Genomic DNA, 13,819 nt, shown 5'->3' with positions numbered 1-13,819 from the left:
ACAACAGCAAAAAATTTTGACTCCAGATTAGTATTTTAGTGGCTGCTTTATGATGAAAGGAGATTGAAGTCTTTGTGCGGGAATTAACTGCTCCAACAATCGTTTTAGATTTCTGTTTTGGTAAAGGTTTGCCACTTCTAATTTTAAACAATCACACGTTTTTATGTTTTTGTTTTTTTTAATATTCTGGGAACAGATTGTGTTTGGCACATACAAATAGAGTGAATGATAATGTCTACCGCTTATTTGACATAAGGTTGCCTTGTATGACATCTCGCACAAGAATCAGCACCATAAGTATCTGCTCACCTGACAATGCAGAGGCCGGCCTCTGCAGGAAATCTCCCTCCTCGCTCTGCTGCTCTCTGAGGGCTCGACTGGCGCTCTCCAGGCCTCGGCTCAGGTCATAGTCGTGGTCCCACTCCAGCGGGATGGAGTCCACACTGGCCGGCGTGTCCCGGCCTGAGCGTTCGGTCCGAAGCTGCGCAGCCAGTGAGGCTGCCGAGCGTCCAGAGGAAGGTAGCGGGGACAGGAATCCGTCACCCAGACGCTCACTCCAAAGCGGCAAGCCTGACAGATCGCCCGAAAGATCGGCGGCCTCGTCCAGCTCCAGCTCGTGATCCGAAAGGGACGCTTCTGCGTCGTCCTCGGCCAGCTGAAGGAAGATGATAGGATTGATGAACCCAAAGTAACTACACAATTAACAATAAAAATAGTTAAAACATTGCCAATTACAACCCTAAAATATCTGACTCCATAGTTATCAAGTTGGCAGCAGAGTACAAAATGCCTATAAACAGTGACTAAGCAATGCTATACTCAGCTAGGTCAAAAATTACCCAATTTTTGTCGGAGTGGACACATCCACTACTTGATTTGTAGTTCGACATGACCAACTTCCTTTTTGGGGTTGTTTTATACAAGCCACCCAATTTTTGCAGGTTGATAAGTTAAGTCAAGTCATGTCATGTTTATTTGTAGAGCCCTTACTCACAAGGAGTCTCAAAGGGCTGCACAGACCACAGATTATTGCAAACCAGAGACTATCATTACACCATCCCCTGATCTAAAACCTACATGAGGGCAAGGAAAAACTAAAAAACCTCAACATGAGGAAAATGAAGAAACCTTCAGAAGGGACCGCACATATAAGAGAAAACAAAAACCCAAGACACACAAATAATATAGAAAATAGAAAAACACATTTTTAAATTACAGAATATTAAATACATAAATAAATGAGTATGTTTGTCACATCAAATAGATACATTGATGTTTTGGTGTATTTTTACCTAATTTGAGACACAGCAGTATTAAGAGTGTTTCTATTGAATTAAGAAAACAGACAGCAAGGTATGCCTACGTATATGTACAGACAGACGAGTTTAGGGTCTTACAGGTAGCCGGATGAGCTTCTTGTAGTATCTCTCGACCCGTCCGAAGACCTCCTGACAGTAGCGCTGCAGCTCTTCCAGCTCTTCCTCGATAACAGCAGCATCCAGCGGCTCACTCTTCTCAATCAAAGCCTCGCCCTGGTGGAAAATGCCTTCAATCTTGGCTGTGGTCAGTGAGATCTCCTGTTGGAATGACTGCAAATAAAATAATATATAATATTAACATATCAAAGTCAACATTTTGTTTATGTTTATTTTCCTCACCCTGAGCTGTTTGACTTTGGCCTGGATGTCACACTCAGAAAAGTGCTCAATGTTGGTAAGTTGCAAGTCCATTTCGGTCAACCACACCAGGATCCCGTCCCTTGCCGTTTCAAACTCCTCCCTCTGATTGATGAAGTGCTACGGAGCCAGGAAGAAAACACCTAGTTTTGAATATGTTTCACTTTGTAAAATTCAGGGCAAAATTTGAATAGTAACCTTGAGCCGGCGGATGATTGCCGCCACTCTCTTCTGCAGGTTGTCCCAGCGTTGGTTGGCACTATGGTTCATCTCCTTGAGGCCACTGCAAGCATCCGTGCGGTTTTCTCTGGCTAGTCGTCTGTATTGCTTGTTCAGCAGTTCTAGCTGCGTCAAGTTTTCATGGACCTGCCGCTGGAACGTCTGCAAACAGGCAGTAGGACAAACTTTCAATGTCGCATTGGTCTTTATTATAGTGAAAAAAATGGGTCATTTTCAAATTTTTAAAAGGCAAATTAACTAACAGAAATTTGACGTTGTTGCTTTTTGTAGGAAATATTAACTGTTTATTTACCAATATTTTATGTTTATACACATATTTTAGTGATCTTCCTTGTTTATAATAGCCATCCATCCATCCATTATCTGCACTGCTTATCCTGAGTAGGGTCGCGGGGATGTTAAAGCCCATCCGAGCCATCTCCGGGCAGTGGGAAGGTGACACCCTGAACTGGTTGCCAGCCAGTCGCAGGGAACACAGAGACAGACAACTCACTCGCTCATTCACACCTAGGGACAATTTGAACCGGTCAATTAACCTGATATGCATATTTTTGAAGTGTGGGAGGAAACCGGAGTGCCTGGAAGAAACCCACGCAACCACGGGGAGAACATGCGAATTCCACACAGGAGGTTCGATCTCATGACCTCAGAACCGTGCCGCACACGCGCTAACCACTGCGCCGCCGTGCTGCCCGGTTTATAATAGCTTTTTTTATTATTTACTTAGAACTATATTTACAATTTATTTTTTAGATTTCATCATCCACAACCTTCTTATGAACGTTCTTCTTTGTATTACAACTTCATGGTCATCATACTTCGATGCAGATTTTTTTTATATACAAATAAATACGATCTCCATTTGTTGAAATATTAATTGGGAAAGAAAAAACATCTTTTGACAAACTTGTAAAACCAATGTTTCTACCAAAGAATTATGAATTTCCCCATTCATAAAATGTATACTGTAGTATTTTAGTTGATAAAAATATGTTTAAATTTGTTTTTTCCTTTTTAAATTATCTTACCATCAAATGTATTACTATATATTTCCAACCTAGTTTTTTCCCTCTAATATCCAGCATTCTCATGAAAGTTTTTTTCTAATGGAATTTCAATTTGGTCTTGAAAAACTATATACTAGTAATATATCCTGTTCATAAATCACATTTATATATTTTTTTGTTTTTATCTTGCCCATTCATGACTTTTTTGACCCAATGAAGATTAAATTAATAACATTTTCGTACTTCAAACTTCTTCAGTTCCTCCTTGGCTTCTGTGTACAATACACCAGAGGAGTTAGGCAGTGCAGCCGTTTTCTCTGAAGTGTCCAGCCACTCCCCAAAGCAGGTAAAGTCCTCCAGGAATTTCTGCCACAACCGCCAGGTTTCCTCAATCCTGTACACCAAAATGTAGTTTGGTTAAATATGAGAGGTGGAGGGTTCAGTCACATGACCTGATTCAAGAAAAAGTGTAAAAAGAGAATTGCAGAAACAAGCAAGATTTCCAACTGATGGATAATCCTTACTTTAGTCTCCTTTCCATGGATGAGGCACAGATGCTCCTCCATCTGCGGTCCAAACTGCGCGTGGCTTGTTGGATAGAGTCACATTCAGCATCAGTGGCGCAGGCATCGCAATCGTGCAGTAGGACCTCGCATAGGTTCAGAACCGATGCCACGCCTGTGCTGTGCTTTTCAATGTCAGTCTGAAGCTCCTTTAAAGTAAAAACAAAACAAATAAAAAATCATAAATATATAAAAAAAATTAATTTAAAGCAAAATAACAATGAGACAGACTTAACTGGAAACCAGGCTCATAGCCTTTCAGTGCCTCATGTTCCTCAGTTTATAAAATAAGGACACACTCCAAAAACTTCATAACCAACCACCATTGCATTTTGCCATCTTAAGATGGATTCCCCCACTGAAATCAAAACTCACTTGATGCAAGTCGAGCTTCAGCTGAATGTCTTGGAAGTCGCAGGACTCGTAGGCAATGGGCTGGGAGAGTTCGGTCTCAATGTGGGCCAGCCAAGTCCGCAGGCTGCTCATGTTCTTGTCCAACTGCTGCACTGCCGCTAGGGTTTCCCTGAGCTTCTTCACTCTGCAGACAAAAGGACAATCAGACCCTTTTGTGTATCAGGAACTGTGAAGCTGTCATTCATCGAGATAAAATCTCCTTACCTGGCCCCAATGAGGTCCAGGAGGTGCTGCCAGCGATCGTTGACCTTAGTTAGCTTGTGTTGGATTTCGGCAGCCTTGCTCGAGTGGCTGGCCTGGGCCAGACGTTCTCCCAGCTTGTGGAGGTTCAGCTTGTTCTCCTCAGCCAGGGAGATCTCCTCCTGGTAGTCCTGATGATGGCAAATACCAGCAGGAGAGCTCTGTTCAACTACTCAATAATTTATCAGTGTACAGAATCTAATTAAAATAAATGCTCTACTCTAAAATGCATCAAAATTATAGCCAAAAGAGCTGTAGATAAAGTAAAAAAACAAAATGCTAAAGACAATAGGCAAACAATGAAGGCAGCTGGGGCCTTGAAATTGAACCCTGTTGAACACCACTATAAAGACAGTTTTAAATTGGCAAAATCAATCTCTGTCATGTGCGTCGTTAAGTTGTTTAGGTAAAGTAACTCTCCAAACATGTCTCAGTCTCACCTTCCGAAGCCGCTCGATCATCTCTTCGATGCTGACGTCTCCGTTTTGCGACACCTTGCTTTCCATGGAGGTGAGCCACTCACACAGCTCCTTGTACTTGTCGCTAAACAAGCTCCACTCGTTCAGCTTTTCAGATACCTGCTGGCCTCGCAGGGATAACTGCAAATATTAAAAGATTGCAACCAAGTCAAACAATTTGCCTTCGATGAGGCTACAGTGGTTTTGTGTGTTTCCTGGAGCACAAACAGGATGCGCTGAAAGAGGTTTCAGTGTAGCAGATTTATCTGTTTTGCAAAAGGAAATAGAAAGCCTAGCTAACATGTGCTTTATAACTCTGCCAAAATAATTTAAATAAAATGACTTATTAAAATATTAACTAAATTTGATCTGTGCAAGCATACAGAATGTGTACATTTCCATAAGTCTCCAAATAGATCAATATTTACAGTAGCATTTGAAAAAGTTTACAATCTCTATATAATTTCTCATGCATGTTTCACCTGATGGCAGATTTCCTCCCACATGCGATGCAGCAGCTCGATACGCTCCTGCAGCACGCACAGGTCCTCGGTGCTGATGTAGCACGACAGTGATTCTTTCAGGACTGTGAGGTGTGCCAGATCTCCCGTCCAACCTTCGATGGCCCCCTCCAAGTCCTAAAAAAATACGTCAATGCCCATCTGGAATGAGTCATGAATATTCATAAATGTCCTAAAATGGAGTGGATCCAGTGAACCTTGCAACGCATCTGCTGTGCCTGCAGGTCGTCATAGTGATTTGGAAGCGGTTGAGAAAGTTGTCGTTTGAAGGCCCGGAGCTTTTCCAGAGAGGTGCTGATTCCTTTGTCACACCGGTCCCATTCCTTGGATGAAACAAAAAGAGCATGCTCACAATCACACTTGATGAAGTTGATTTTTCAATGTGAATAGCATATGGCTATAGTACTAATTGTAAAACTTAAATTACTCTTGATATATACACAATATTCATGTTAAACAAATGTATTTTTTTTCATTAGATTTTTAAATGAAAAAAAAAAGAAAAAAGATTAAGGGGTTTTCTTGAAAAAATGAATTGATTGCTAAACTTTTTTATGAAACCTAGGACCTTTTCATTACGTATGTCAACAATCTACCTGACTTACAATTGTGATACTCTGTTGTGTTATTTGTCTTTAAAACATGCACCTTTTTTCTCAAGGTTTAGTATTTTCCCCGAAAATGTGTTTTTGCACGTGTATGTGTAAAAGGGGAATTAATAAGTGTGAAAAGGTGTTTGTTTTTTAATTACAAATAAAAGATTGAAAACACTAAAAATATGACCTAATGACAAATGTGTCAAACATTTTTATATGGTAAAACTGAAGGATAGAAGAGTGAATGATTTTTTTTTAATAATGTAATTTACCAAGCACACAAGAATTAGTGGTCTTCTGTTTGTTTGTTTTTTGGTTACTGGGCAGTTTGAAATTTATATTTTTCAATTCAATTTAATTTTCATTTTAAAATAAATCATTGGATATAAAAAAAAAATCAATTAATTTTTTTTTTGCAAAAGCCAATGTTTTTAGTATATAATATAGGCGGTCCAGGAATAGCCCCAAGGTCATAGTTGTGACACTCCCGATTTAGGACAATTATTAAAAACTTAAACTGATAAGTTTATTCGGTTTTTGTTATTGGACAAATGCAATTGGAGAGTTTATAGCATGCCAGTTTGTTGTTTGGACTAAAACATAATTCTCGCTATTGGCCAATCATGCTGCTGTTCTTTTATTTTCCACACCCTATCAAAGACGGTAAATATGTAGTACATTCAACAAGGTGGTTAGCTGCCTCCTGATTTCCTCGAGGCATCCGCTGGCCTGCTTCCACCGCTGCTGGATGTCGGTCAGCTCGGCCTGCAGGGCCACTTCGGCCCGGCTGTCGGCAGACAGCAGCAGTTGCCTGCCCGCCTCCACCGTCAGGATGTAGCTTCCCTGTTGTCGCTGCAGCACTTTCTCTTTCAGCTAGACGAAAAAACAGACACATGTCACACTTCAAGTATAAGATCTTCCTTTACTCGACTAACTTTACTGAGGGGGAAAAACTTGAGCATGAGATTAATAAGGCCATGTTGGCACCTGGATGGCATCCAGCATTGAGCGAGCTTGCTGCAAGGGGACAGCTGTCTCCGGTCGAAGACCCTCGGCCGGTTGGGAGACGTCCAGAAGCCACTTCTGCAGTTTGTCCATCATTTCCCTGTAGCGCTGCCACTGGCGGACAAGGCCATCGATTATGCCGCGCCTCTGCTGGGCGCGCCTCACAACGCCCTGCCACTGGTTACTCAGGAGGGCCAATTTTAGATTGAACTCCTTCCTGCACAAATTGGGACAAAGAGCACAATTTTGACAAAAATGTATGGTTTTATAACTAAAAATGTTATACAAATCTAATATTTTTTATCCCCAGTAACCTATTATATTTAATGTGGCAAACCGTGAGAAAAAAAATCTAATTTTTTTTGATCAGTTTTAATGAGGGAAACATTTTAAGCAAATAAATGCAAAACTTTGTTCGAGTGTGTTTCAATTCATGGTGTAAGTTTATGGCACAAACTTGGTTGTAAAATAAAAACAGCGCAAACTACATTTGTATTCCAAAAGGCAAATTTTTAAAGAAGAGACATATTATTTGGGGATTTTGGTGTGGTTATTTTGTGACTCCTCGCTACTTTGTGCTTGGGTTATTGCTGGTTCACTCATTCGCGGCTTTTGAATTGAATTGATTTTGTTTTTATTGTCATTGATACCAATCTATTATGGTTTGTGTTCTGTTAGACAGCACGCCGCCGGGACAAATTAGGCTGGGCGCTCTGTGTTGGGTGGGTGTGACTGTCTGTGTGCCCGACTGTGATAGGCTGGTGTATGCTGTCTGTCAAAGAGCATTGGTGGGCATGCACAGTCAACGTCTCCGAATCAAAACAAACTGGGAAGGACGCGATCACTAGCTTTTAGTGGCTCGTTACATTGAAAACAAATACATCAATGGAAAGTAAGAAGAGCGCAACGAAATTGTGATCACTCCTTGGATTAATATCGGATTTGGGCGGCGTCTGGGAAAAGGCAAGAGTGGTGCTGCTGTTCCAGCTTATTGCCAACAGCTAGGCTAACAACTCTTCAAAGCCAACACTATGGACCCTATATCTTGCCAACGCCAGGTCCATTAGCCATGAAACTGATTACCAGGATTAACAACTCGTGGGAAACTGTTTATTGTTACAGTTGTATACTTTCAGTCAGTGATGACGTCATCTTGAGGTAAGTTTAACCCTTTGGGCGCTTTTAGGAAGGTGCGACGCTACTTCACGGATTTTCATTTTTCGCAGGTGGTTCTGGTCCCCGTTAACCGCGAAAACCGAGGGATCTCTTGTATCCTGGCTTTTGTTTGTTAATTTATGATTAGGTGCAAATGTTACAAGTTTTTACATTTTTCTCTTCACCTTCCAATTCTTTACTTTGAAGAGCGGCACAAACAAAGAATGAAAACCAATTTAAATGAAGAAAAAAAATTCTAATCAGAGTGCCAGATTAAAGAACGGCGCAGACAATATTTTACAACAGATCAGATCTACCTGTCATCCACTTGACCCTGTTCCAGCATTCTTTGTCCATCACTGATGATAGAGTGAAGGATCTGCTGGCGACTGAACATCTCGGCTTGGAATAACTGCCAAGACAAAAAAAAAAAACATCCACGAATATAACAAACCAACAATGACATCTGGGGGGTTGAAAAAGACACTGAACCTCATGGGATTTCTGCTGCTCTATCAAACTCTGATAGTTTCCAGAGATTTCTACAGCCAGATTGTGCTCTGTTTGGACCAGGAAGTCCATCCACGTCTCACACTTCTCAAGAAAGGTCTGCTGCTGAAGCAGGAAGGACTGCAGTTTGCTGCAGATAAGGAAATCCAAAAATTGAGTCGTGTTTGAGTCTATGGTATACAAGTCGATGAAGTAAATTAATCTCATGTCCTAAAAGGCTTGTATCTGATTCATCTCCACTAAACGTCATACCTAAATCTCTCTGTAGTTTGCACTGAGGCCGCCGACCAGCTCCTGTTCAAGTTCTGCATGCGTTTGATCTCAGCATCATTGAGCGGGAGCCGGTAACCCAGCTCGTTCAGGCGCTCCAATTCAGGCGCCATGCTGCTGAACTTAGTCATCAATCGCTGTTGGTTATATCAATTATGAGTGCACATGCTCTAGATCTTTTACAAACATTTCACATGTACTTCTTTCAAACCTTCAGCTCCTGCATGCGATCCTGGATAAGCGGCAAGTCAGTGGAACAGTTGGGATCTTGCACTCTCAGAGCCTCCTCGGCTTCAATGACCCAGTTAGCTAATGCACCCAGCTGGTGGTTGAAATTTTCATATTCATGGACGCCAGTCTGGAAATTTTAAAGGTTATGATGATGTAAGAGACAAATATGAAATGACAATGCTGCTTAATAAAAGCTAAATGTAAGCTTGACTAAGCTGAATAAGGAAAATCAGATCAAATACTAATTATTAAATCAGACATCGCCATACAGACAACCAATTTTAATGTAATAAAGCTGATTAACGGGATGATTGCTCACCTGCAGTGTAACAAGTTGACAGTTGAGCCTTTGCTCCACTGCCGCCAATTGCTGAGAAAGCGCCAAATAGTCTGACTGGATGGCAGAAGCGGCTGAAATATCCACCTGCTGCTTTAGTTGGTCTGCCAGCTCATGAAGGACTTGCAAAGAGGCCTGCACCGGTGCGTGGGAACGGAGAACATCCTGCCAGAGAAAAGTCCAAAATTTTTGGAAGCTTTTAGTGAGTCTGAAGCTACAAATTCCTGACTAAAATCATTGGAGTCGCTTAGCTTTTTCTGTTGAGAGTTTGGAATATGTGGGTGGTCTTTAAATGCATCACCTGTCTAATGCAGAATGTCTTCACTGCAAAAAAAATCTTAACCCAATAGCAGAAAAAAATCAAGTTTGAAGCTATTTTAACTTGTTTTTCCTGGTAGAAAAAAATAAATAATTAATATCTAAAATAAGCAAAACTATCTTGCCTACCACATGGTTGATTGTTCTGCTTCTTTTAAGCACGCTCTTCTAATTAATATTCAACATATTTCTTAAATATTGTATTCCAACCTTTTTTCTTGTAAAATAAAAGGATGCATGCTTTAAATAAACAAAACTAACTTACCCATCACAAGGATGATTGTTTTGTTCGCTTTAAGCACATTTTTGTAATCATCGTAGAAAGATAAGAAAAATCTTAAGAAAATGCGCTCTATATATATATATATATATATATATATATATATATATATATATATATATATATATATATATATATATATATATATATATATATACATATATATACATATATACTGTACTATAAAACAGCAGTGTCTGATTTTAATTATTTTATATCGTTTTTATATTTTATATTTTGTGCATAAATGTTTAGATTGTTTATTAATTTTTGCTGAGTTCGGTATATATTTTCCTGCACTTACACCACAGTTATGAATCCAGGCGGATACATGCTCATCTGTGAGGTCCTCAGCACTCGCTGTCTTGAGAAGCTCTTCCGCTTTCTCCTCCTGGAGCAAGACGCTGGTCAAGCTCTGCTGGTGAAGATCTTTGTAGCGTTGCCACAGTTGGTGGAGTGCTTTACTGCTCCTGAGACGCTCAGATATTTCCTCCAGGAGCCCGGACCACCTGAAGACCACATACACTTGTTCATGATTGATTTTAAGGTGCAAAGATCCAGTTCTAATGAGAGGTATGTGATTGATGTCGGCAATATGGCAGTCGAAACCTTGCATTGGCATCTTTGAGTGCGTGAGTGAGGGAATCTGACACTGATGGGTGGCACTCTTTCAGCAGCTGGTGGGTCACAGCACTGAACTTCCTCAGACTGCTTTCCCGTTTCTCTAAATCATCTTGCAAACCCTGCATGGACACCACACCAATGAATGCATCCGCTCGTCACGATAGTGTAAAAAAAGTGTAAAAACGGGCGTCACACCTGCAGACTTTGCACTTGCTGCTGAACAGCCTCTAGAGAACCAGTGAGGAGGCGGAAGCGTGACACGGAATACCGCCCCTCCATCAAGTAGCCGTTAATTTCTTCTGATGCACGTTTGTAAAGACTCCACTGATCCAAGACTGATGTAAGGCTGATCTTGAGTTGAGAGATCTGGACATTTTTATTTTATTTGGTATGATAAATATCATGGGTGTTATCCTTAAGGGCACGGATGTGGAAAAATAGAATGATACATGGGCCACACCCAGATCAATTTTTTATTTCATTTTTTGTTCAGTTGTTACAAGAAACCCATTTAGCTTTGTATAAGGTTAGTTTAGAATTTGATAAAATGGTCGATTTTATGGAGGAAAAAAATAATTAAAAAATAGAATATTAATTGCAGAAAATAGGGATTTCAAATTATTGTGAAATAAAATAAATTTCTTTAATAATTCTATTAGAAAAACATGTTTAAATATAGTAAAATACCAAAAATTGTACTTAAAATAAAAAAAGAAATTATATATTGTTAGTTTGAGTCTTTGGAAAAAATTTCAAATATGTGCCTAATTTGCATGATATATATTTAATACAATAAAAAGGAAAAAAACATACCAGGTGGTCTAGATTGGCCCAAGTGTGGTTTACGCTCTGAAGGGTCTCCATAACAATAGCGCACGCCTCGTCTGTTTTGTTCTGGACAAGGGCACAGCCCTGCTCCTCAACCCGCTCAAGCTCTTTTTCTTTATCCTTCATCAGCTCTTCCATTTCCTGAAAGATGAATTAGGAACTTCAGCTAGGAAACACAGCTTCAAGAACTTTTGATGAACAATAAAATAGAAGAATACCCGGAATTCTTTGATTGCATTCTGGACTGACGAAAGGTCTTCAATTCTGGGCTTTCTCTTAAGTCGCTCTTCTTGACTACCCATCCAAGACTTCAGCGCCTGAACATTGCTCTCGTACTCCAGCCACATCTGAAGCAGGCTTTCCAGGAATTGGATCTGTAAATTTGTCCAAAATAGGTTTGATTTTGCCCAAAGAAAGAATAACTGTTCTGCCTCCTCACCCGCTCGTTGATACGGCCCTGCAGGATCTGCCAGCGCCGGTTCATGACACCGAGGCGCTCTGCGAAGTCCGTTTTGTCGCTACGTTTGCTCTCTACGTCATGACCGCTGAGATGCAGGACCGACTGGTTGACAAAGTCCACAGTCAGCTGCTTGCAACTTAAATCCACCCTGAAGCCCTGTGAGATGAAAAAAAAACAATAACAAAAAATAAATAGATAAAATAAAACACTTATAAATGTCACAAAGCTTAGAAAAGTCATTTTAAGGTAACACCAATTTGTTTGTTAAGAGTTTATGGAATAATATAACACTCTTTGAGACAAAAACCAGCAAAAAGTTTTTTTTTTTTGCCTGATAAAGAGTAGCCATGTTCTTTGTATCTAGGACAGAAACATTAATTGATAGTACGTTACCTTGTACTTCTGCACGTAGTCCTGAATTACATGTGCTCCAACAGCACTCTTGAGATTTTCCTCGTCCTCCTCGATGATATTTTCCATTAGCGATATCCAATTGAACAGCTCTGAGATGGCGTGGCGGGAGGCCAACTTCTCCATTTGGATCTAATGGAACAAATGTTCAGTGATGAAGTGAATTGTTTTTTTCAATGTTTCATATCGATTTAAAGTGAAAAACAAAATTCCATCCACAACAAAATCACCCCAATTGAATAATAATGTATTAACAATTTATCAAGTTACGGTTAAATTGCAGTCATGTACCTGGTGGAGCTTTTCCTGCACAACTGGTATGCGTGTGAAAAGTTCACTCCATTGATTGTCAATGCGCGCCAGGTCTGAGCGCAGTGCCACTGTATCCACTTTCTTCAGCCTCAGGAGTTGGTTTCCTTCAGAGACCACAGAACTCTTCAGACTGGACATGCTCTCTGCTTCCTTGGAAAATTCCTGAGAAAGAACAGAATTGACAGGTACGCTGTCAAAGACCAGAGCATGATGTAATGGTGCAGTGTTCTCACCAAAAAAGCAGAGAGGTGGTCTCTGACTGTTTCCAGCTCCTGCGGGACCAAGACCGCTTGTGTGTTCCAGAATTCCAGACGCCCCAGTGCAGACTGCAGCCATTCGCTAAGAACTGTACACTGTCTCTGATAACTGGGAGAGATGAATAAAAAAGAGTGTATTTTGAATCAGTTGCACTCCATTTAAGAACCCCAATTGAAGTCAGAGAATGTCTAAGTGAGGTTCCTGACCTGGTCCAGTGTCTGAGGATGGCCTCCAGACGCTGAAGTTCCTTGTTGATTTTGCTGGAGTTGTCCAGCCAGTGTTCACCCAGAACTGCCAGTTGATTCTCCAAAGTGGGACAGCATACAGACAGCAGGAGACGTTTGCCTTCTCCCAGAACTTGGTGCAATTTGTGTTGGTGCTCCATAAGTTTCCCCTTTAAACCCTTTAGGCATGATGATTTATGATTTAAATAAAGAAACATTGGCACTCTAATAAAATCAAAAACTGACAAGCTGATGGATAGAAAGAGTTTATTTCTGTCAATCTATCATCCTTGCACCTGATAAAGTGAGATCCGCTCCATCAGTTTCTCTTCTGTTTCTTCAACCAATCCCACTGCAGGAATACCTTCTTCAACAGCCTCCAACTGGCCATCCAGGTTTTGATAATCCTGCGCTAAGCGGCGCCACGTCTAACAAACAGAATAAAACAAGGTTCGATCCAAAGATATTTTGTCATAAGGGTTCAAGGAGAAGTGTCTTACCTCAAGAATACCCTCTAGCTCAACACCTTTACTGTGCGCCTGCTGGAGGACTTGTTGAGCCTGGTTTAGCTTTTCTTCCAACAATCGTTTTTCTTTAGGAAGCATCAGACTGCTAATTTTTCCGTAGTAGGTCTCAGTCAAGATCATATGTGACTCCAGACCTAGAAAAAACTCCTACACGAAATGAACACAAAGACAGCTTTTGAGCAGAGCTTCTTTTAAAAGTACACACAATTAAAACAATCTTTCTGGAATAAATTCATTTGCATGCTTATATTTTAGAAGTAGTGATTTGACCTGGGGAAGGTTATGTTTGTGTTCACAAAACTCAACTTCTCAAAAAGACAAAATAGAAATCCGTTAACCACAAAAGTCCAGCAA

At 40.5% G+C, this 13,819-nt stretch overlaps 1 protein-coding gene across 1 annotated transcript in view; it reads right to left on the bottom strand.

Annotated features, from left to right (window-relative positions):
- syne1b (spectrin repeat containing, nuclear envelope 1b) overlaps positions 1-13,819 on the bottom strand; it is an 81,770-nt gene that overhangs the window by 15,887 nt on the left and 52,064 nt on the right. Inside the window, exons 105-134 of the mRNA XM_088354806.1 lie at positions 13,439-13,612; positions 13,235-13,366; positions 12,921-13,117; positions 12,690-12,822; positions 12,436-12,618; positions 12,127-12,276; positions 11,713-11,889; positions 11,492-11,647; positions 11,259-11,414; positions 10,641-10,811; positions 10,431-10,564; positions 10,126-10,330; positions 9,206-9,388; positions 8,867-9,013; positions 8,638-8,792; positions 8,368-8,515; positions 8,193-8,287; positions 6,703-6,937; positions 6,394-6,588; positions 5,317-5,442; positions 5,081-5,236; positions 4,581-4,739; positions 4,105-4,271; positions 3,862-4,024; positions 3,448-3,635; positions 3,167-3,317; positions 1,875-2,057; positions 1,659-1,796; positions 1,398-1,589; positions 310-655 (exon numbers count right to left, since the gene is read on the bottom strand). Of these exons, the coding sequence (XP_088210932.1) occupies positions 310-655; positions 1,398-1,589; positions 1,659-1,796; positions 1,875-2,057; positions 3,167-3,317; positions 3,448-3,635; positions 3,862-4,024; positions 4,105-4,271; positions 4,581-4,739; positions 5,081-5,236; positions 5,317-5,442; positions 6,394-6,588; positions 6,703-6,937; positions 8,193-8,287; positions 8,368-8,515; positions 8,638-8,792; positions 8,867-9,013; positions 9,206-9,388; positions 10,126-10,330; positions 10,431-10,564; positions 10,641-10,811; positions 11,259-11,414; positions 11,492-11,647; positions 11,713-11,889; positions 12,127-12,276; positions 12,436-12,618; positions 12,690-12,822; positions 12,921-13,117; positions 13,235-13,366; positions 13,439-13,612 (5,095 nt within the window). The remainder of the gene's footprint in view (positions 1-309; positions 656-1,397; positions 1,590-1,658; positions 1,797-1,874; positions 2,058-3,166; positions 3,318-3,447; positions 3,636-3,861; positions 4,025-4,104; positions 4,272-4,580; positions 4,740-5,080; positions 5,237-5,316; positions 5,443-6,393; positions 6,589-6,702; positions 6,938-8,192; positions 8,288-8,367; positions 8,516-8,637; positions 8,793-8,866; positions 9,014-9,205; positions 9,389-10,125; positions 10,331-10,430; positions 10,565-10,640; positions 10,812-11,258; positions 11,415-11,491; positions 11,648-11,712; positions 11,890-12,126; positions 12,277-12,435; positions 12,619-12,689; positions 12,823-12,920; positions 13,118-13,234; positions 13,367-13,438; positions 13,613-13,819) is intronic.

Source organism: Urocampus carinirostris, chromosome 15 (assembly GCF_059441175.1).
Source record: "Urocampus carinirostris isolate Australia breed hairy pipefish chromosome 15, RoL_Ucar_1.0, whole genome shotgun sequence".
In the NCBI taxonomy this organism is placed as follows: domain Eukaryota; kingdom Metazoa; phylum Chordata; class Actinopteri; order Syngnathiformes; family Syngnathidae; genus Urocampus; species Urocampus carinirostris.
This window is presented reverse-complemented; position numbering and strand designations above follow the sequence as displayed.